The 22,730-nt window shown below is 25.8% G+C and overlaps 1 protein-coding gene across 12 annotated transcripts in view; it reads left to right on the top strand.

The window, feature by feature from the left end:
* The window catches only part of Camkii (Calcium/calmodulin-dependent protein kinase II), a 107,209-nt gene that overhangs the window by 32,627 nt on the left and 51,852 nt on the right, over positions 1-22,730 (top strand). For 7 of the 12 annotated variants that reach the window (XM_083086591.1, XM_083086586.1, XM_083086585.1 and 4 more), the window contains 5 exons: positions 1,396-1,574; positions 1,811-1,933; positions 2,755-2,838; positions 9,764-9,824; positions 20,125-20,214. In XM_083086591.1, the coding sequence (XP_082942717.1) occupies positions 1,396-1,574; positions 1,811-1,933; positions 2,755-2,838; positions 9,764-9,824; positions 20,125-20,214 (537 nt within the window). The remainder of the gene's footprint in view (positions 1-1,395; positions 1,575-1,810; positions 1,934-2,754; positions 2,839-9,763; positions 9,825-20,124; positions 20,215-22,730) is intronic. The other 5 variants (XM_083086592.1, XM_083086588.1, XM_083086587.1 and 2 more) reach the window with 1 other exon arrangement.

Here is a 22,730-nt window from a genome sequence, read left to right as displayed (position 1 = left end):
ATAAAATATAAAAAAGACAAGATATAATAAGAAAGATATTTTTATATAAATTTTATATAAATTTAAAAAACATATCAAATATGCCAGTTCATATTTAAAATAAAATATAATATTGATTTATTGAAGTAGTGCTTTATCTTGAAATTTAAATTTTATATTATTTCGTAAAGTTTTACTATATTTTATTTTGAAATCACACACACACACACAAGTTTGCTATGATATGAATTATTTTATTGTTGCTGATATTATCTGCGATGCAAGCTGTGAATTTGAAATTTTCCCTCTATTTTGCGTCTTTTTCGCTTAAGTCACGTATATTCACATTTATAGATGACTTTATATGAACTGGCATATTTGAATGCAAATAAATTCATTGAAACAATATTGGACAGTTAGTGGCAACTTTTCCGTTTTCCTATATAAAAATGCAGAAAGTTATCCGTTCCGATAACGTTACGAATTTTTCACACATATAGAAAATCTCAGAAACTCCGAGCTTAATTTTAGGTCTTTTAGGACAAATTTAGAAATAATCTTTTTTTTTCTAAAATTTCAAATATAATGTGATTATTTTATCATATTTAGTCTTATATATTCATAATGTTAAATATTTTAGATATTTAAGCTCTAAATTTATATTAATAATTATAATAATTAATTGCATTCAAGTTATTTCTTGATATTTTTTAAACACTCTAAATTTATTTTAAATCGATAAAAGAGAGAATTTAATTAAAATTAAAATCAGTTTTTCCGAAACTTTACATATTTTTCTAACACTTATTTATCTTTCATCAAACAATTAATTTTTTTCTCCGCATAATAAAATAATTAATGTTTTTCTGCACTAAAAAAATAAAAATAGATACTAAAGTTTATTGCGTTTATTGCGTTTGTGCATTTTTCGTGTACGTTGTTTTACAAAAATTATGAAATAATGATTTTACGAATTGCCAAAATAATATTTATTTGGTTTTTATCACATATCAATTAGATGTAATTGACAAAATAATATTTTTTCATAAATGCAGTTATAAATCTAAAATATACATATTTTGATCAAACTAAATGAATAAAAAATATAATACAACGCGCTTTATCGAATTTTATCTATAAGTGATCTCGAATTAAAATTATAATAATATCAATTCCACCAACTCAATATAATTAATTTTATTAATACATTTATTAATAATTCAAGTTTATTAATAATTTTCAAATATTTTAAACGCGATAAAAATTTTCAGAAAGTATTATAACGTTTGTCTTTCAAAGAAAGAATTAGTTCAGACAAGAAATGATATCTAAAACGTAATCTTGTGCATACATCTTGAACTTTTCAATCGCAGTGTGTTTTCGGAAAGTAAATGAATCCGAACAATTGATAAAAAGGTTTTGCTGGAACACCTGGTTACCTCAGTCCGGAAGTGCTAAAGAAGGAACCATATGGGAAAGCAGTCGATATATGGGCGTGCGGTGTTATCCTGTACATTCTTCTTGTTGGTTATCCGCCATTCTGGGACGAGGACCAGCATCGACTCTATGGGCAGATCAAGGCCGGATCGTACGATGTATGTATTATATTTTATTATTTTTCTTATTATTTTTACGTATCATTTTTTCAAATATTTTTTAAAAACATTTTATTTGAAAGCTTAAAAAAAATTAAGAAATAGAAAAAGAATATGGTGTTTGAAAGAAATCCAATGTATGACATTCATTGATAAAATAGTGTTCTTGTAATTTTATTTGTTTAATTATATAAAACTTTCCTAATATTGTTTTACTTATTGCTTATTTAATACAGTATCCGAGTCCAGAATGGGACACCGTCACGCCAGAAGCAAAAAATCTTATCAATCAGATGCTAACAGTAAATCCAGGAAAAAGGATTACTGCCAGTGAAGCATTGAAGCATCCATGGATTTGCGTAAGTCTATTTTAATTAATATATAACATAGATTTTTTTATATCATATGGATAAATAATTTAAAAAATAACATTATTCTCTCTTATCCGGAAAAACATTTCAAATAAATCATTTCAGAATCTTTACAATATGCGGCATAAAATGTTATAAAGATAGGATAATTAAAAAGGATTTTTCCGCATCTTCCATATTTTTCGAGATATTTATCTAGGACAATTAAAATGGAACATTCTATATACAAATATAAAATATTTTGAAATGATTAAATATTTCATAATTTTATTTTTACATATATTAGAAATATTATATAATATGTTATATAATATATTATAATATATTATATAATTTATATAATACATGTATATATAGATATATACATATAATATTTTTAATATGCAAAATATGTCGATGAAATATAAGTTATTTTAAATCAAATAAAATAAAAATAAATATTAATTGATAAAATAACGAAACATTATAGAATTATATTGAATTATAAAAATAAAAATAAAAATAAAATGTTCTTTAATTTCGAGTTTTATATATTTCTGTGGATATTAATGTGTCAATTATGAAGCGAATCATATTACCGTTTTAAATAGTTGATTTGTTTACATATTTGGAGCTTGACTTTTGTCTAAATTAATATGTATATTTTGTTGACCTCTTTTTTATGACTGATATCTTCTTCGAATTAATAAAATTGCATTCTTAATAAAATGAAAATCTTTAAAGTATAAGATCTAATCTTTCTTAAGTGATTTAATCCAATTATTTTTTCAACAATGTCTAATATATTTCCCATTTATTTTGTGTTTTAGCAACGTGAGCGTGTTGCATCTGTAGTACACAGACAAGAGACCGTGGACTGCTTGAAGAAATTCAATGCAAGGCGCAAGTTAAAGGTGAGTTTTTCTCTTCTTGTTAAAATTTTATTTTATTATATATCAGTTTATAACTTTTGCATTTGCAATATCTTTTTTTATCTTAAATTACGTTATTTAACAGTTACAAATTTTCCGATTCCTCATCATAAATTTGCGATTTATTATTTAAATAATTAATATTCAAACCCATTGCTATACAATAAATAACTATTATGTAATTATAAATATATATATACAATATATACAAGGTGAATCACTAATGGCCATTTCTACCAACACCGCTTAACTTTAATCTTAGCTTAACTCATTCTTTGTCTCTTTCTAAAGGAACAGTTAGAAGGAGACAAAGAGTGAGTTAAGCTAAGATTAAAGTTAAACGACGTTGGTAGAAACAGGCATAAAGGTGTTACAAGCTAATACTTTTGAAACAAAATATAAAATTCTTATGTTCTAGCGATTGTTTGATATCGAAGCGAATATTGTGTGTGTGTTTATTTGTGAATGACAATAATTTCGAGTATTTATTTTAAAAACTGTTTGCAACAAGAACTGAACACTTTTTGCCATTTTACATTGGTTTTAATTACAAGATAAATGGAATTTGATATTGAGAAATTCATTTTGAAAATACATGATACAGTTCTTATAAGAATTAGCAAGAAATCGAATTTATATGAATCGCATTATTAACTGCTAACTTTAGAGAGCAATAATATAGAAATAAATGATTGCAATCGCAAATTCTTATGCTAACTCTGACCGCAAAATTTTTTATATTATGCTTGCCTATTTACTGATGCAAAACATTATTCGCTCTTATCACATACTACTTATTCACTTTGCGGTCTAGATATCGTTCGTATGGTAATCTGCACGTGTTACGAACATCTATAAAATTAGAACGATACAACGTGTGGTAACTAGCAGTAACTACATTAAATACTTATCGATTCTTTCTTAAAAGTCATTATCGAATAAAAGCAATTAATTTCTATATATATATATAACATACATATATAAAATATAAACATATATAAAATATACACATTAACATATATAATATTTTAAAAGAAATCTAAAATCCACATTTTTCATTAATATGTTTAAGTAAAAAAATATTTTAAATAAAAAATGTGTGTATATTTATTTTAATAATTTTTTAAATAATTTTTTATATAAGAGAAAATATGCCATTTTCAATAGTTTTAAGTTTATAAGTACAAGTTTATCAAATCAAAAAGTATGATCATATTAATGTCAAGCAATCAACATTTGTTTTAATTGGGCCTTTACTATCTATTTAGAAGATTGTAGAAATTCTGAAAAATTTAGAAAAAATATGAATAATTTTTATAAAAGTTATCAAGAAATTTGTTTTTAAACAATTATTATAATCCGATTTTCTAGCAAATAAATTTTTACAGCTTTGGTTAGTAACAATGGCTTCTGTAGGGACCGATAACGTCTCTTTATCTGTAAGCATAATTTTACGTACGACTCTGTCAAGAGTCACCGATGATTAAACAATAGCATCGAAGTAGTACGACTCCACTTGTTGTTGCAATCGCTGTTCTCGTATGCAATGTAAGAGAGTCAGAGAGTGCTATTTTCTATAATTTTATTGGTGCTACATGTGTGCATACATTCATTTGCCGTTATCGAAATACATCGAGAGTTCGAGACACATGCGAGATAAAGCCTGCTTCTCTCAAAGAGTTTAAATTCAATGGACTAGAACTGAAGTTGAGAATGCGAGAGTTTGAAATCGAACACTTTTGATGATCGAAAAGCATTATATTTTTAATTTATTTCTCTGATTTCTTTTAAATTGTGTTTTGATTTCGTTTTTATATAGAGAAAACTAGTATATAATTTAATACTGCAACCTATATTATTTCTTATTATATTTTTAATATTATTAGTTGAGATTTTTGTTGCAATAATTAATAATCTGTATGTTTTCTTAATTTTTAATTTCATAAACGCAAACTGATGCTATCTTAAATATTTGTTAAGAAATAGTTAATATGTTAATTCTTTAAATTTTTATGAATTTTAGAGAGCTGATTCTTTAAAAAAATTTAAGCAGCACAGATTATCTTGACTTTGATATATTAGCAAGTTTATCCTTGCATAAGCATTGTCTTATAATTTTTGAGATATTTTATATTAAAGTTCAATAATTTTAACTATGTTAAGAGTATAAGAAAATATAAGAAAGCAAACAAAAATATAACAATATATATTTTGAAAACGATGATTCTAAATAATCTTGAAAAAATTTTAGCAATTGCTATTTAATTATTATTGCTATAATTGCTATAATTAATATTGTTACATAATTATTTATTTAAAGAAAATAATATTAACCGAAATTTATTTATTAATCAATAAAAATGATGATGTAAATAAGTGTTAAATATGATAATTTGAGTTTCCTCAAGCATGAATTTTACATTTGTTGCATGTTTACATATTTAAATAAATGCATAAGCGAGGAAGGAGCTAATATTAATTTCAAATTAGAAATAGTAGGTTTGTACATTAAATTGGAATTTTTACCTAAATATAGGGAAAGGTTCTGCCCGTCTCCCGCGCAGATAATAAATGTACAAATAATAATTTAATGCTTATAAATAATATGAACTTATACAATACATAGAATAATTGAAGAAATCGATTACAATAAATAGATTAAATTTTAATTTAGAAATTAATTATATCGAGTTAGATATATAATATCAAACATGACAATTTAAAAAAACGTGAATACTTTCTATTTCTGACTTTTTTTGTAACATATGTATGCTATGAGCAAACGTAATTCTCGTTCTTGCAATTTTGTGGTCTTTTAGCTATATATGAACTTAAATATATCTCAAAATCTCTACTTATAGAAAAGCACCGTTTAACTCCAAGCGCATGTTACTCAATAATAAACCCTTTACACTTTATGTAAAGTTTAAGATAATCCGTGCTGTATAAGTTTTTGTAAAGATTTATCGACTCTTTTCTTTCTATAATAGGATTATCTTATTCGGATTTCTTATATTTTTATTTTTATTTTTGTTAACTTTTAACAAAATTTATACTGAAGCTTATTTTCACTATATCATGCAAATTTAAATAACATGCAGATAAAAGTATTCTTTTATTGTGATTCGATATAATTTATATTAAATAAATTATGAAAATTTCTATAATTCTACAATATTAATTATTTTTTTACATATCTATTTCTTTAATTTATTAGACAATATTTCTTTAAGAGATTATTGAGGTATTTATTAAAATTGTATCCTTGTATATTATAAATAAAATTTAATATGCAATTTTGATTTATTTTTTTTCATTCTTATGTTTTTAATTGAATGAAGAAAACAAGAGAGAAAAAGAGGGAGAGAAAAACAAATACTCTATGATAGTTGATCAATGTTTGAAGAAAGCGCAGAGAAAATATTTCATTATTTGATACAATAACGATGTATTGAAGCAGCTATATTTTAAATGTTCAATAACAATCGCGATTAGATGCAAAATCTTTCATTGTTTACATGCATGATATTTAAATCATATCTACAGTTATAACATGAAAATATTTTATAACATTTCTAATTCGAGAGAGAGAGAGAGAGAGAGAAAGAGAAGAGAAGAGAAAAAAAGAAAGGAGAAGGAAATACTTTTCGTAAATAAAGAAAAAATATTGTATTTTTTTCTTACCTAGTCCTTTTTTTCTCCTCTTCTTTTCTCTTTCTTTTCTGTTATTACAAAGAAGATAAAAAAGAAATTGATATACTAATATTATAGAAATGCACTATAATTTATGTACATATATTATTTTAAAAGATTTAAAGTTAACATTTTTTCGCGTGAAAAAAGTTATAAAAATATGGTTTCTTAAATAAGTATAGTAAAAAAATATTAACGCAGAAACTGCATAATTTTTTAAAAATTAAATTTTTAATGTTAAAAATTAATATCTTTAATGTTACATCGTTGAAAAATGTATAATGTTTTAAATGGGTAATTTTCTTAGGTTGAGATGCATGTCATGTTTCAAAATTTGCATCAATTATTGACATCGAAATTTGCTTTTCTCAACCAACTCGATAAATTATTGTAATAATATTCGGTGATAGTATATGCGAAATCAATCAAGCACGCTTATCAATGCGACACAATTGTAATTTGTATTACAATGATATTTGAATAATTGGCATTTGTTCTTCTATTGGGATATCGTATTACAAGGTAAATTAAATATTGTTTTTTTGTACGAGATCTACTCAACTGTACTATTGTATACTAATTATAACACGACCCTTTGATAATAAGATGAACGAGCAGGAAGGCAGCAAGCTCCGAGAAATCGTTTGTAAATCCTAAAAATAATTTGACTTGTTTCTACTAGCTTAATTTATTTATGAACAGAATAATGAACACATTCATAGAATATAATTTAATAACAAATACATCTACTTTTTAAATTTTGATTAACAAAGAACTTATATTAAATGACAAAATCAATAATATTGATTTCGTCAATCAATATAGGTTCTTTGATAATAATAATAATTAATAATAATAATACATAATGATAATGATAATGATAATGATAATATCGCAGAGAATTTTCTTCTATAGATAATAAAAATATCTCTTGAAGCGCAAATGCCGCGGAGAGATGCGGGAATAATTGAATAATGTAAAAACATCATGACCATAGAAAATATAAATAATGTATTTTATAAAGGATATATATATATGACGCGTACACGGAATGTGCGTCACGCAACGTAATTATCTATAGTTCTTAACGAGAGCTCTATAGATATCGCAACAGGAATCGTTGCGTAGGATATTATCCCGAACAATATCTTACCTTTTTAATTTTTATGCAGATCCAATAACAAATATTTTAATAATCATAATTATTAGTAGTAAAGTAGTTTTGTAATATTTCAATAATCATAATTATTAGTAGTAAATTCAGAATTAATACAATTATAGTAAATTTCAAAAACGTATGCACTATGTTCATATATAATAATACTTATATTTTCATTCTAATGTTCTGTAATGATAATATATATAAGAAATTCATGAATTATATATTTAAAAACGTTTAAAAGGCTTAAGACCTACGCCAGTTATTAATGCGTGAAAATATTACAAAAACATAATAAATTATATAATAAAATATCAGAAAAATACAAAATACATTAAAACGAACATGACAAACGCTCGCGTTTCGACTCAATTCGAGTCCTTTTCAATGTCAAAATTAAATATAAATTAAAACCGTTGGAGAATAGACTCTGTGAATATAAAACCGTAACGCATGAAGGTCGGTAAATAAATATAAGCGCACGGAAATATGAAAAAACGCATGATAAATCGCTCGAAGATCGCCAACACATATGAAAATCGCAAATCATGATCGACTAATTACGAACACTCGGCAAATGCAACGCAAATCCGCGAATCACTCGAAAATATATTATTATTTGTCCGCCTCCGGGGCACTCCATGAAAGAGCCGTTCACCTGTTATCACAGCCATCCAAAAAAGCCAGGAATAAAGCAATCCACAGCTAATACCATCCTTCTGTAGTCATTCCAACAATTAATAATTAGATCCAAAATTAAAAAGCTCCTGCAGTGCAAAAAATTCCATGATAGAGGATAAAAAACTGCGATCAAGCGGTACGACGTACCAAGGAGGCCTGTTATATATTTTATTATATATGTTATATATTTAATATGTTATTATATATGTTATATATTTTATTATATATGTTATATATTTAATTATATATTTACAATACTAATTGAAATATTCCATATTTTTAATATTATACCTCACGTTCCAGTGAGAAATGATAAGTCGGAAAAATGGCTATTAGATGTCTAAAGACGTCTATAGACGTCTAACAGACGTATTTTTAATCGGTATTTCTCACTGGAATTAATTTGAAAAATTAATAATACAATTAATAATACACATTTTCTGTTCTGTTATAAAACGTTAACCATTTTATGTCATTATTAAGGAATTGATTATTTATAATACATTCGTGGGCCTTGTATCTTGTGTCAACTTAATGAAATTAACAAGCTGGAGGTCATGATTGCGTGATCCATGATATATTCCGAAAAGTATCACAATGATACCCAGCTTTATACGAAAAACGATTCTTCAAATCTTTATCATAACTACACACTCTGTACATGTCTAACTTGAATTGTCTTCTTTCAAGAAAATTCTGAAAATATAATTATAATTAATTGTGATTAATTCTAAATAGAATAACATTTTTCTAAAACGTCACATATCATATATCATATGTTTAAAATAATCCTTTTTACAACTTTATTTAGAATTTATTAAAATTGATAGAAAATTTTTAAGCTTAAAGCCATTTAAAGCATAGAATTATTATAAGGAATGCTCTTTTGGATTTTAAAGCATAGAAATATTATAAGGAATGCTCTTTTGGATTTTTTAAATTGTAAAATCTATTTATATAATCATCATGTATATAGTAAATTTACTATGTTAAATAAGCATGTACAATATATAATCAATAATGAATTCAGCAAATTCTAAATGTTCCATATAATAGCAATTTATTAAGAGAAAATTATTAAAAATAACATATATTATTTATTTCAGATTATCAGATTTAATGATTCAGAAACAATGTTATATTATGAGAGAAATTCAGTGAAAAAAATTCTCTTATTTTATATTTTTTATTATTTATTTATATTATTATTTATTTATTTATTCTTTTTACTCTTCTTATATTATTAATATATTATATTTCTATAATATTTGATATTTGTTGACAAGAGGAAACAAGTTTATTTCGTCAACACGGACTTGTTACTTTTTTTATTTGGTACGGCTAATAATAATAATATTTCTTTTGCATTTGCAGGGCGCTATATTGACGACCATGCTGGCAACGCGAAATTTTTCCAGTAAGTATGATGCACAGGGTAAGTACCTCCGGCCCTCTTCAGCGCTCTATACGGTCTACGACAGATAGTACTTTTATATCTCCTATTAAACTTGACGTTTCCCTGTGTATTTATATATGAATTCATTCCTTTAACAATCCGAGTCATGCAACTTCCTCCTATTCCTGATTCATCTTGCATTTTCGTCATGTAGAGGATATATTTATCTGCCTTTTCGCTTTTTTTCCAAAAAAAAGATCCTTCGTGCAATCGTGTGTGCAATATTGTTATTGTTAAATTTGTAATTTCATCATAAAAAATTAAGAGCAAGTTATTTTATTTTGATTTTTACAAAAATTAACATGCAAATAATTTTTTATATCAAATTATGTCTCATCAATATTTTTGTGAAACGATTGCAGAATGGAGCACTTGTATATATTTTTGCTCATGCAGAGGTATATTAGAGTTCTTATGTTGATAATCATTCTCTTATATTAGATAATCGAAGGAGCGAGGTTGAACAGGAAATCAGAAAATTATATCATAATAGGGCGTCAATGATCGATTCTCCGAAAATCATCATCGAAGTTAATGAGGCGCTTATCAAGCAACAATCGCGTTTCATCTTCGCTCATTCGGCACATTGATTATCATGACACGATATGTTTCCCATCTACTTCATGTAGCTCCCATCTACCCCATATAGTCGATGCATATGGCACGCATTTCATGTCTTGCAAAGACCACACATTATCCAGAAAACAGGATTTTAGTTTATATTAAATAGACATGTAAGTTTCTCGCTATAAAGATAAATGGTTATTTTGAATCCTTTTATTATGCTGAATCTTTTAAAGTTACTGATGTAAATAAAGTAAAAGTAATGTTATAATTATAACATATCAAATATTTTTTATGTTTATGTAAAGTAGTACAAAAAAGCAATATTACAAAATAATAAGAAAATAAATGTTTTATAAATTTAATTCTCGCTTCCTAATTTATGTATGTTTCTATTCTAGAACAGCAAAAATATTAAAAAGTATATTATGCAATTGAGCAAAAGTATTTCGGAATTTTTTCTTTGCATATTTATTGTAAGATGGAGGTTCTGGATAATTCATATTTTACTCAAGCAGTTTTGCCTTTCATTTAATTATCATTGCTTTCATTTAATTATCATGCCACTCGATATAAATCAGGTAAATAATCATTTGGTACAGATTAGATAAATTATCATCACCTTCGAAATATTTTCTTAATCGCCGTATGATTAATCTTCATATCGTGGATATTGTAAAAATTATAATAATATTGATAAATTTCTGAGAACTTAATAATATTCAAATCATTGTGAAATTAGTGCACACATCTACATATAAATAAAATAAATTATTTTTCAATAATCAATTTTATTGATTTTTCAAGAAATTATTATTTATTTCTTTTTATAAGTTTATTTAATTATATAAATAAATATATATTTTTTAAGCTCTTAATAATAACATCTCAGATAAATGAAATTATTAAATTCCTATATCATTTAAATATGTTATATTTATTTTTAACAAAAATTGGTTTTATAATTATTTATTAATTTTTAAAAAGACAAGATTATTGATATATTGGAATTTTAATATTCTGAGAGAGATTTTAAATTTATTACTATTATTCTTAAATATAAACGTGTTGTAACAAATACCCAAAAATTAAATTTTTATAAATTAATCACAATTGATAGATTGCATCGGATCATATGGTTTGTAGTCTCATGAAACATATATATTTGACCTATCAATACCAACGTAGAATAATCAATCTAGTCAATTCAATGTGCTCATCATAAAGCACGCTACAATTAACAATAATTTTTTGTTTATAGATTTATCTTTTTATATTATTTGTTATATTATGTAAAATTTATAATAATTAAAATTAAAGAAATAAGCACCAAGAATTTTAAAAAGTTAATCAAATAATGTGACACACATATACAATAATAATTATTTAGATAAATCTTATTTTTACAGAGTTAAAAAACTTTTAACCAACATATGTTGTCGAGATCTCTGATAATAAAAAATTTTCAAAAGGTTTTAGCTGTAGCTTATTATTTATTCAAAAGCAAATAAAAGTTTGGATATTTAAATGTTTCTAATAATATAGATTTAACTGAACATTAAATACTTATTAAAGGTAAAACGTAAACATGTGAACAAAGGAAGAGACTCCGTATTTATATTTGTATACTCGCCATTAACACAATTTTAATTAAATTGGATATAATTTAAAAATCTCGTATATATTTTATTTCTCTTATTTTTTAATAAATAATCTTCGATATACACTTTATTGCACATCAGACGATGTGGAATAGATTTTGTTTTGCACGCAAAATAGCAACTTTATGTGTGAATCCTTTTCCTTATCTATATATACATATATTCACACACACACACACACACATTTTATTATAATTTTATAATTTTAAATATATAAATATGTATATAAAGAATTGTACATTTGTTTAATTGTACATATATAGTATAGATAGCAATACATACAAACTGTGTTTAATATATTAAATTTGATAAGATTAATAAGGCTATGAATGTGAAACATACAAAATCAAACATCACGGATTAACAAAAATCATACGCAGATAATCGTGCGAAAAATTAATTCATCTATAAAACTGATTAGTGTGCACGGGGCACGAATTTTTCTCGATCGTATACTAAGTAAAAATAAAATAAATAAATCGCAACTCAAGATTCTCTTAATTTTAATACTCCTCTTGCTCCTTTGAAGAAGTGTAGTTTAAATATTGAGATGTGGGATGTTTGAATAACTCAGTAAGAGCAATCGCCCGACAAAAAGCTTCGGATTCGATTCCCGATTCAACTTTCTCATCCCAATATTTTCCTTGCTTACATTTCTTTGAGGGGATAAAAAGGATATTAAAATTAAGAGTCTTAAATTGAAATTTATATATTTACTTGTTATAGAACCAAGAAAAGTTTTTGCCTTGTGCACACTAATCAATTTCATAAAAAAATTAATATCTGTGTCCAACTATGCTAGCTCGTAATATTTGAATTTGTATATTGAATTTTTTATAATTAAAAAATAAAATTGGCAAGTAAGAGCGCAGTAGACGCAAGAAAGAAGAGAAAAACCTTCTTAATCTTTTATTTATTGGTATATTTCAAAATACTCGCTTTCGTTACGAAATACATGCATTAAATATGAACATTTCGGGCCATTTTCAACGCGACATTAATATTGAACATTCGAGGAAATGTGTTCGCCAGATTACTACGAAATACAACATTGCAGTTTATCTACATATTGATTGTGGAATAATTAATGTAATTTCATGTGTTATTGTCTGATATTCTCTAACGTTTAGTATTAATGTCACGCTGAAGATGGACCAAATACTGGTATGAAATATTCGTATTTAATGCATGTATTGAAAGCGAGTATTTTGAAACATATCGGGAAATAAAAGGAATAAAAAGGTGTTTCTCTTTCTTGCGCTTTAATTTTGGCTCTTATTTACTAATTTTACCATTTAATTATTGTTATTATTTGAGCGAACTTTTTGTTGTAATTATGAATTTTTTATTATCAGTCTACTTTCGAATCTCGCTCTGCATGAATTTGACAATCACTTTTTAATAAACAATAAACGGTTACAATCTTTTAAAGATTACTTAGATTTATGGCCTTGACAACATACTTCTATCAACTGGAAGTATTTTGAATCACATTATGTGTATAAAAATAAATATTTTATATTATTATAATATTTTATTTTATTATCATGAAAAATATGTTATATGCAAGAATCTAATTTTCGAAAATTAGATTTATTAAAAGAATACAAATGAATAATCCTAAAATAAGAAAAACGTGAAAATCTTCAAAAGATTAAAACATTCAATTATTATAATTCACTAATAAGATATTTTTACGAATAACTATATATTTTGTTAATGTTGATTATTTTTGTATGATCAAGTCAATAATTTCTAAAAATTTTACTTTCTTTATCTTTCTAATGAATATATTTTATAATTTCTAAACAAATAAGAACATTGATAATATTTTTGATCTTAATTTTGAACTATAAAAAAGCTATATGGTTTATATATTTGGAGATTTAAAAGTTTTAATAATTAATTGTATTAATTGTGTAAAAAAAATTGCATTAAAAATACAAATAATAGTTTTCTTATTTATATGTAGCTTATGTTTTCTTATATAATAATGATCATTATTTAAAAGATTATTGTGTAAAATGTTATAAGTATTATCATTTATTTAAAAAATGTTTTTGTTATATTACAGTTTAGAATTATTGGTTGACAGATTAAGCGCAACTTTAAATTTAAAGAAAATTACACTTTCTGACTTTTTCATGCTAAAGATATAATATTTAAACAAATTAATTATTACTAAATATATCAATAGAAATTAATAGAAGGATATCAATATTAATAGAAAAATATCAATAATAAAATTATTACTTATACAACTTATTTTATATTTTTACACGAAACAAATAAAAATTTAATTTATTCTATAAAAATTGTATTAAAAATTTATTTATTATATAAAAAAATTTGGTTTATTATTACTAAAAAATTGTTAAATTATTATAAAATAAAATAAGAGAATAGCAATTTGTACAGCACATTTATTTTAGAATTCCTTAAAAATAAAAGTGAAATGGTCATTTTACTAAATGCGAATATGAATTATTATACACACGTGCACACATCTCGCTCTTATTTGCTCGACTTGTAAAGTAAATACGGGTTTGTAATACACTCGTAATAGATGTTTGACATGTGTTGTTGATGTGCCACATTGTACGGCATATGCATCTACACATATATATATTATATGTATATGATATTATTATCTAAGATGATACGTTTAGAATATATGCGTTGATTCCGTCTTTCGCTCCCTCCCCTGTTTAGATTAACAAGTAGCTGAGAGCATCTTGCATTTTGTAGATTCACTGCTACACATGTAATATGTATTTATACATATAACATGTGTGTTTTACCTTTTAATACAATCAGTATTAAAGTACCTATATATATTTCTATATTTGTTTTTATTATATCGCAAGAACATACCCATACATTTTTAAGGTTTCTTATTTTGAATAATTCATTTTGGTGCGATTTCTGAATAATAGATTTACAGATTTATTGCCGCAACATCTACATAAAGAATGTAAATGTAAAATTCTTATTTCTTTTTAAGGGAAATTGACTTTTGTTTTTGTCGAAGAAACGAATTGAAAACGGGATAAAAATAAAATTAATTCAACTATTCTCTATAGAATATTTCTAAAATATCTTTTTATTTTGTTGAGAATTGAGAATAAAGAGAGTGTGTATATATTTTGTAAATTTTTGTTAAACTTTAATTACGGAATTTATGCATATCGATTGAAAACTGGATATTTTTAGATTTAGTTATTTTTTTAACGCTATACGTATATACATATGTATGTATTTTTTAATCTCCTAACAAAAACAATTTGCAGAATTTTCTTGAAAATTTATATAATTCAGTTATTAATTAATGCATGCGTTATTTAATTATATAAAATAATTATATTCATGATAACAATTTAACGAATCTTTATCGTTCGCGTTTTGTATACATAGTTTTTTTTATACTTCGTCTTTTTATCATGATTTTATCAAATTTTCCCAATATTCAATTCTAATCTCACGATGGAAAATTATTCTCGATGAATTGGTTTTATTCATATAATGGCTATTTCTTTTCACATATTTTGTATATTCTGTCCGAATCCTTTATTCGAACAAAATCAAAAAACAGTTAACTTTTTATTCTTATATTTTCCTGCTCTTCTCCTTTCTCTTTCTCGTCAAAGCTCGAGAACTTAGATTTTAATTAGATTTTCTTCATCTTCAGTTGACTCTCGAACTCGAAGCTCTTTCAACTTTTCTTCCTCGCCACGACTCCACTCTCTGCCTTAAATTCATTTTTTATTTTCGAGGAAATAGTTATTATTTTTGAAATTTATTAATACATTGTTATTATGGAAAAAATTTGTTGAAAGCTTTGTAACGGATTTTGAGCAAAATACAAATCGAGAACATTGATGATTTGTTTAATCCCACTTAATTTTTATTCTATTTTGATTGAAAAAATTTCACAAAAAAATTAACAACTTTCAAAAATATTTAATATTTAATATTTTGAAAAATAATATTCCGCCTTACGTTAATAAAATAATAACGATAATGGCATAAAAAACTTGCAGTTATATTTTAATAACCTGGAAATTAAATAAGATTAAAAACAGAAAAATATTGAACTATAAAATGTGTGTAATACGCTTACATCGATTGTGATTTAAAACAAGCATATGATATATACGAAACTGACATATAACATTCCCAAAATGAATTATTACAGATTGATTCAATATATTTTCCCGCTTTCATATGTGATCATGAGTCTGAAGAAGATTTTCTCATTTTTTCATCATAATGATATCTAGCGAAGCACGTAATGAAATATCTAAAATTGCAGAGTATGAGACTACAGAGATGTTTATGAAATTTTAATAAAATCTGACTTTTGTGATGTTTTTATTATACTGTTAAGATATGTATTATTCCCAGTAAATATTGTTTGTTGCAATAATATAACATGGAAGTAATAATGTGTTATACAAATTACATATATAATGTAAAACTATCCATATAACACAGAATATTTCAGTTATAGCAGTGTTATAATTTTGTGTGCAAGTTGCAATATAATATTGTAGAGACAATGTAGGAATATGTAACTTTATAACAATGTTTACTGGGTTACTTATTATATTCTTATTGTTTTTATTAATTTATTACTTGCAGAATATTTATATCTAAATTTCTCTTTATTTTATTTGGATCATTATATATTTTGATTAAATTCGTATGTATTTGTAATTCGTATGTATTTGTAATTCATATTGATTATTTATTACACGTTTGCTCTGTTGTTTCTGCTCGACCGGGAATTTTTAAAAATCAATTAAGGTTAATAATTATCGATAATTCTTAAAAATTATGCTCATAAGCTCATACATTGATATATATTACTACATAAGTTTTATGATAGTTAGCAATAATCACATTTTATAATTAGATCTCGTATAGTCAGGCGAAAATTACAATTCCTCTTCGCAAATGATTATCTAGAGAAAGTCGCAGGTTCATTCATTATTATTCGATTATTACATACCTATACATCCTAGTTGCTCATGTTTTCTCGAAAACGATGCATATTACATGTTACATGCGTTAATATCTCTATCGTCTAGAGAAATTCGCAGGTTCATTCATTGTTATCCGATTACATATCTATACATCCTAGTTGCTCATGTTCTCTCAAAAACTATATTACAAGGTACATGTATTAATATCTCTTCCTTGAACACAAAAGAAATATTTTAATAGCGAGATAATTATCTTATATTCGTAACATACTATAAAATGATATACCGAGTGTTTCCTAAATGATGTCCACAACTCCAGGAAACAATTCCTTGGACGACTTTAAAGACAAAAGTTCCTATGAATATGGATCCGGAAATGCTTTTTTTGTAGAGTTATAGATTTTCACACACAAAATTAAGGAAAAATAAAAAAATTCTGTGATTATCTTTCTCGTAATTTTTAATTGAATAACATGTTAACAAATAAATAATTAAATTAAATGTTAATGTTAACAAAGTGAAGGAAAAATTAAAAATTCTGTGATTATCTTTCTCGTAATTTTTCAAAGTAAAGGAAAAATAAAAAAATTCTGTGATTATGTTTCTCGTAATTTTTAATTGAATAACATGTTAACAAATAAATAATTAAATTAAATGTTAATGTTAACAAGTAATTTATTTCATACTTTTTGGGACTATTGCACAAATGACCAAATCAAAATTTATATGCGTTGCATTTTTTTTGCGGCCATGAATCTCCTTAGCAATGTATAAATTTATGTATATTGTACTATGCGTATTTCTGCTGTAAATAGCAGAATCGCGTGAATCACATATGGGCTTATAAATCCTAAATCGTACGAATTACATATGGATTTATAAATCCCAAACCGCATATATAACTTCGAGAACTTCCGAGAAATTCATGAATCTATAAATTCCGAGCTAGCCATCATTTCCATCTGCCAATGCTTTCCCTTGAGAGAACACGAGCAATTGTCATCGACGAATAAATCTTTCTCTATTTATCTTTTAACCTATTTCGATCATTTTAATACTATCTCATTCTTTTTCATATTTTCCCTCTTTTTCTCTTTCTCTCTTCCCCTTCCCCTCTCCCTCTAGTGCGCATACGTGCGCTTGTATATATATATATTCCTTTCTTTTTACATTAATCTACTGTCTGACTAATTTTTCTTTTTTTGACAAAGGAAGGCCGCAGCACTTATAGTGGGTCGGAGGTGCAAACTTAACGTACTTTATTCCACAATGATTTTTCACTTTTATACAATTCGATAATGAAGCAGAAGCTGTATGATGAACGATATATCGCGTGTTCACAAAGCTTCGATTACAAGAAACGACACATGATGCAGTTGAGGATATTAATTATAAAGGAATATCGATTCGTGGTACATTTTCTGACTAAAATGAAACTTTGTTTCGGCAAAAAAGCGCGGTGTCAGATAAAAATGCTATTTATATTTCAACTCAACTCTAATTTTTATTAGATTTTTTTTTTAATATAGTGATCCTATCTTTTTTCGGTGAATTTATTTTAGTATAACATCTCTGCATCTTGATCTTAATATGTGTTGTCATGATTGATCCTAAATAATATCCAAAGAATTCCAGAGAAAGTCCATACATAATCAAATATAAATATATATATATATATATATATATATATATATATATATTTAAAAATATACAGGGTGTCCGGTAATAATTGCCGAACCTCTCGTGTACAGGTAGAGCTTAAACTGTAGGAAAGTCCTTCACCGTTTTGCGATCTCTGCAGTAGTTAATGAGAAATTAATTAAAATTAATTAAAAAAGGCAATATGGTATAGGACTTTTTAGTTCAGTTTAACGAGATCTACTTGTGTTTTTTCGGTTGGACACCTCAATTTTTTTTATGTGAGAAAACCTTCACTCCTGGATTCTGAATCGCACGTGCGCGAGAGGAATATGAGATTCTTACTAAAAAATTTATGTTAGCCTACCTTAGACGCAGTAGATCTATGGGAACAATGTTCTCTCTCTCAGTGTACTTGAAAGAACATGTTCGTGCAAATGCTATGAATTAGATGGAAGTGAGGATAAACCTCGTTATAGCATGTCATACAATGCACTATTTTGAAGTTTCATTGAACGCGATAAAATCTCGTGCGATCAAGATTATATAAAGTAATGAAAAAATCCGATTTTTCCTTTTATTGTTTTCCTTTCCATTTCCTTATTTCTCTTTATTTCTATTTCTCGCCTCTCTTACCTTATCTTTCTTCTATCTTTCCTTCCTTTCTCTCTCTCTCCCCCCTTCTTTCTTTCCCTCTCCTTCTCCCTCCCTCCTTCTCCCTCTTCTTCTTTTTCTCCTTTTCATCTTCTCTATCTTTAATTTATTCATTATCTTTCTTTTTTTGTAAAAAAGATCCTTTTCAAATTTGTTTTCTTTCTGTATTTTTCTTTCTTTTAAAAACTATGTAGTTTTAAATTAATATTTGTTAAATTAATATTTGCAGGAGGGAAGCTAAAATAAATTTGCCTTTTTACTTTTTTCGAATTTGCTTTTTATCGCATTAAAAAAGGAATATGGATTGAAATATTTTTCCTAACACTTAATACCAGAGATAATAAGCGGATAACTCTTTCGAATCGAAAAACATTTTAAAAATTATTTCAATGGAAAGCTATTCAAAAACGGATTTAAATAAAGATCCAAGAATGATCTGTATGGATTTACCTAACCCATCTTTCGTCCGTTTTAACCCGTATCCTTCAAATCAATCTGTTTTACACTGTGCTCTCTTTTTTCTTTTTATCTCGCTTCGTCTTTTTTTTCTCTCCAATTCCTACCTCATACTCATCATTGTTCTATACGGATACACTAAAGTGTGCACGCGCGTAGTGTATGTAATAGAACAATGGTCCAAGAGGTAGCTAAAGTAAGTACCAAAGAGAAAAAAAAAGAAAAAATACATATATACAATACATACACACGTATATCAACATCTTTCTTCCATTTTTATTTTTCCGATGCTGATTTACTGAAACGCTCTGCGCACTCCAGGTCGAAGCATCATCACGAAGAAAGGCGATGGTTCTCAAGTAAAGGAATCTACTGATAGCAGTACAACGATTGAAGACGATGACGTTAAAGGTAGGGAAATCCCGCTCTTTTTTATGCGTGTTTGTGTATCTCTTTGATTTTCTCTTTTTCTCTTTTTTCTTTCTCCTTCTCTTTGTCTTTATGATTAAAAATTGCGCCGAGTTTCCTTAGCGATAATTATTCAGCTGTAATTATTAATCGATTAATTATAATTTGGCAGTGCGGAAAACAAAGAGTATATTAATCGAAAAATTGCGTTCGTGCAAACTTGAAGTGTTATTAGAAAACGGATGAGCCGACTTTCGTATCGAATAAATGAATAAAATCTTTTCACGTGGAGATATTTGGAAACATTTATACAGATTAGGCGAATTATTTTCTACACAATATCGTTGACGTTTCCCAATTTCGGTTGCCGTAACGAGCACTTGTCTAGAACTGAGACATTTAGTATTAAAATATGTGATCTTCGTGTTCGAAAATTCAAATTGAATTATGATAATAATTATATGAATGTTGTCGCTGCCGCGACAGAATTATCACCACGCGAAATGATAATCTAGGTAACAAGTTTTTAGCTCTTAACAACGATTCGCTATACTTGTGGCCTCTTTACCACAAATTCGTTAAAAAGATTTAATAAGAAACTCGAGTAGATGAACAGACAGCTCGATATCTGCATAATAATGCATAAATAATGTATAAAGATTTTTAAATCTGAATCTTTATTTATGTCATAGTCGAGTCTTCGCGAAAATAAAGTTGCGTTTGATTACTTTTAGATGTTATTATTTATTTGACAAAATATTTAATTCAATTTTATGAGATAGTATTAAAATAATTAATTTATTAATTTATTAAAATTTTACAAAATTAAAACTACTAAAAAGTATATTAAGACATCAAATTCTGATATTAACGAATTAAATTAAGAACATCATAATTTTATTCAAATATAAAAAATCATAGTGCATCAACCTTCTTGCATATCTGTACGAAAAGTACTCGATTCAACTGAAGCAACTATTTTTCTGATTTTTTTTATTTATTATAACTTATATAAATACCATTATTTATTGCCACATATAGATATTTATTGCAACAATTTCAAGAAACAAATCGTTTTTACTGCATATAAATAAAAGAAGCACGCGTATATCGATTCTTCATTAAAGATCAGATGAAGATTAAATAAAGATTATAAGGATTCCTTTGAATCTCACGTCCATCATTGATTAATATTTAGAATATAAGTATATCATTGCTTATTTTCCGATCCTGCTATTTCTATTCTGCGTTCTATCATTTGTGTGTCCTCCGATCTAGTATACTAATCGAAATACATACTACAACAGAAAAACAATCAAAACTTATTCTCACTTGATATAAGAACTGATTTAAAATCAGAAAATAACTATAAAATATATTGATTTATATCATTATATAGAAAATATTTAGTTATTCCGTTACAAAATTTTTACCTCAGATTTATATTGAATGTTTCTTCTCAAATTGATACTTTAAATTTGTAAGAATAACTCCAAGTATATTTTGATTTGTGAAAATTCTGAAATATACTTTTGATCGCAAAATTTGAATGAAATTTCAGATCTAGAAAAAAATCGAACTTATCTTAATCTTTTTCTTAAGACAAGTAAAAAGGAAACATTTTTGTTTCTCTGAACATGGCTAGTAACATTGACTCTTTTATGATTTATCATAACTTTAAAATGTTTTTATGTGTTCAAAAATTATTTAATTTTCTTTTATTGTAATTTTAACTTAATTCAAAATGTGTTCTCCGTTCAATTAATTAAAGAAGAAATGCGAACAATAATACATTTTCTTTATTCAAAGAAAGAGAGAGAGGGAGGTGGGGAGGAAGAGAGAAAGAAAAAGAAAGAGAGAGTGAAATCTGCAAAGATTATTCGCAAAGTAGCAGTATGGTGAGAGTTGTCATAGCAAAATGAATAGATAGATCATTTTAAAAATAGTCGGATTCTGTCTGAGAAGAACGTTCAAATAGACAGAGAAATCCGATTATTTTTAAAACGCTCTATTCTCATATACATTCATTCTGTTGTAAACAATTCCCACCATACTGCTGCTGCATTCTAAATAATCTCTGCAGATTTCATCCTCTCTTTAAATAAAAAAAAGTGTAATTACTCGCATCTCTTCTTTAATGCAGTTAGGTAATAAAGAGCGCTTATTTTAAATTAATTTAAAATCACAATAAAAAAATCTTACACAACACAAACTATTGCTTTGAAGAAACTGAAGACTTTGAAGTTATAATAAATCATATACAAAAGAGTCAGTATTGCTAGCCTATTTGGGGAAATAAAAAAGGTTCTTTTAATTTTGATTTATCCTAGTAGATAATTAAATGTGCATTTATATCAATCTCTTTTATATTTTATTTCTTTTCCATCTGTTTGCATTTTTCGAGGAAAATCTAATCGTTAATAATTGATTTCTAACAAACACAATTGACAATATATTGTATTTGTGTATCAATTTTTACAATTTTTGAAACTTTATATTATATAATGTTACTATATTCA

Source organism: Camponotus vicinus, unplaced genomic scaffold (genome assembly GCF_025532165.1).
Source record: "Camponotus vicinus isolate PSW18456_S1 unplaced genomic scaffold, iyCamVici1.0 SCAF_13, whole genome shotgun sequence".
Lineage (NCBI taxonomy): Eukaryota > Metazoa > Arthropoda > Insecta > Hymenoptera > Formicidae > Camponotus > Camponotus vicinus.
Note: the sequence above shows the minus strand (reverse complement) of the source record. Positions and strands in the feature narration are given on the sequence as shown.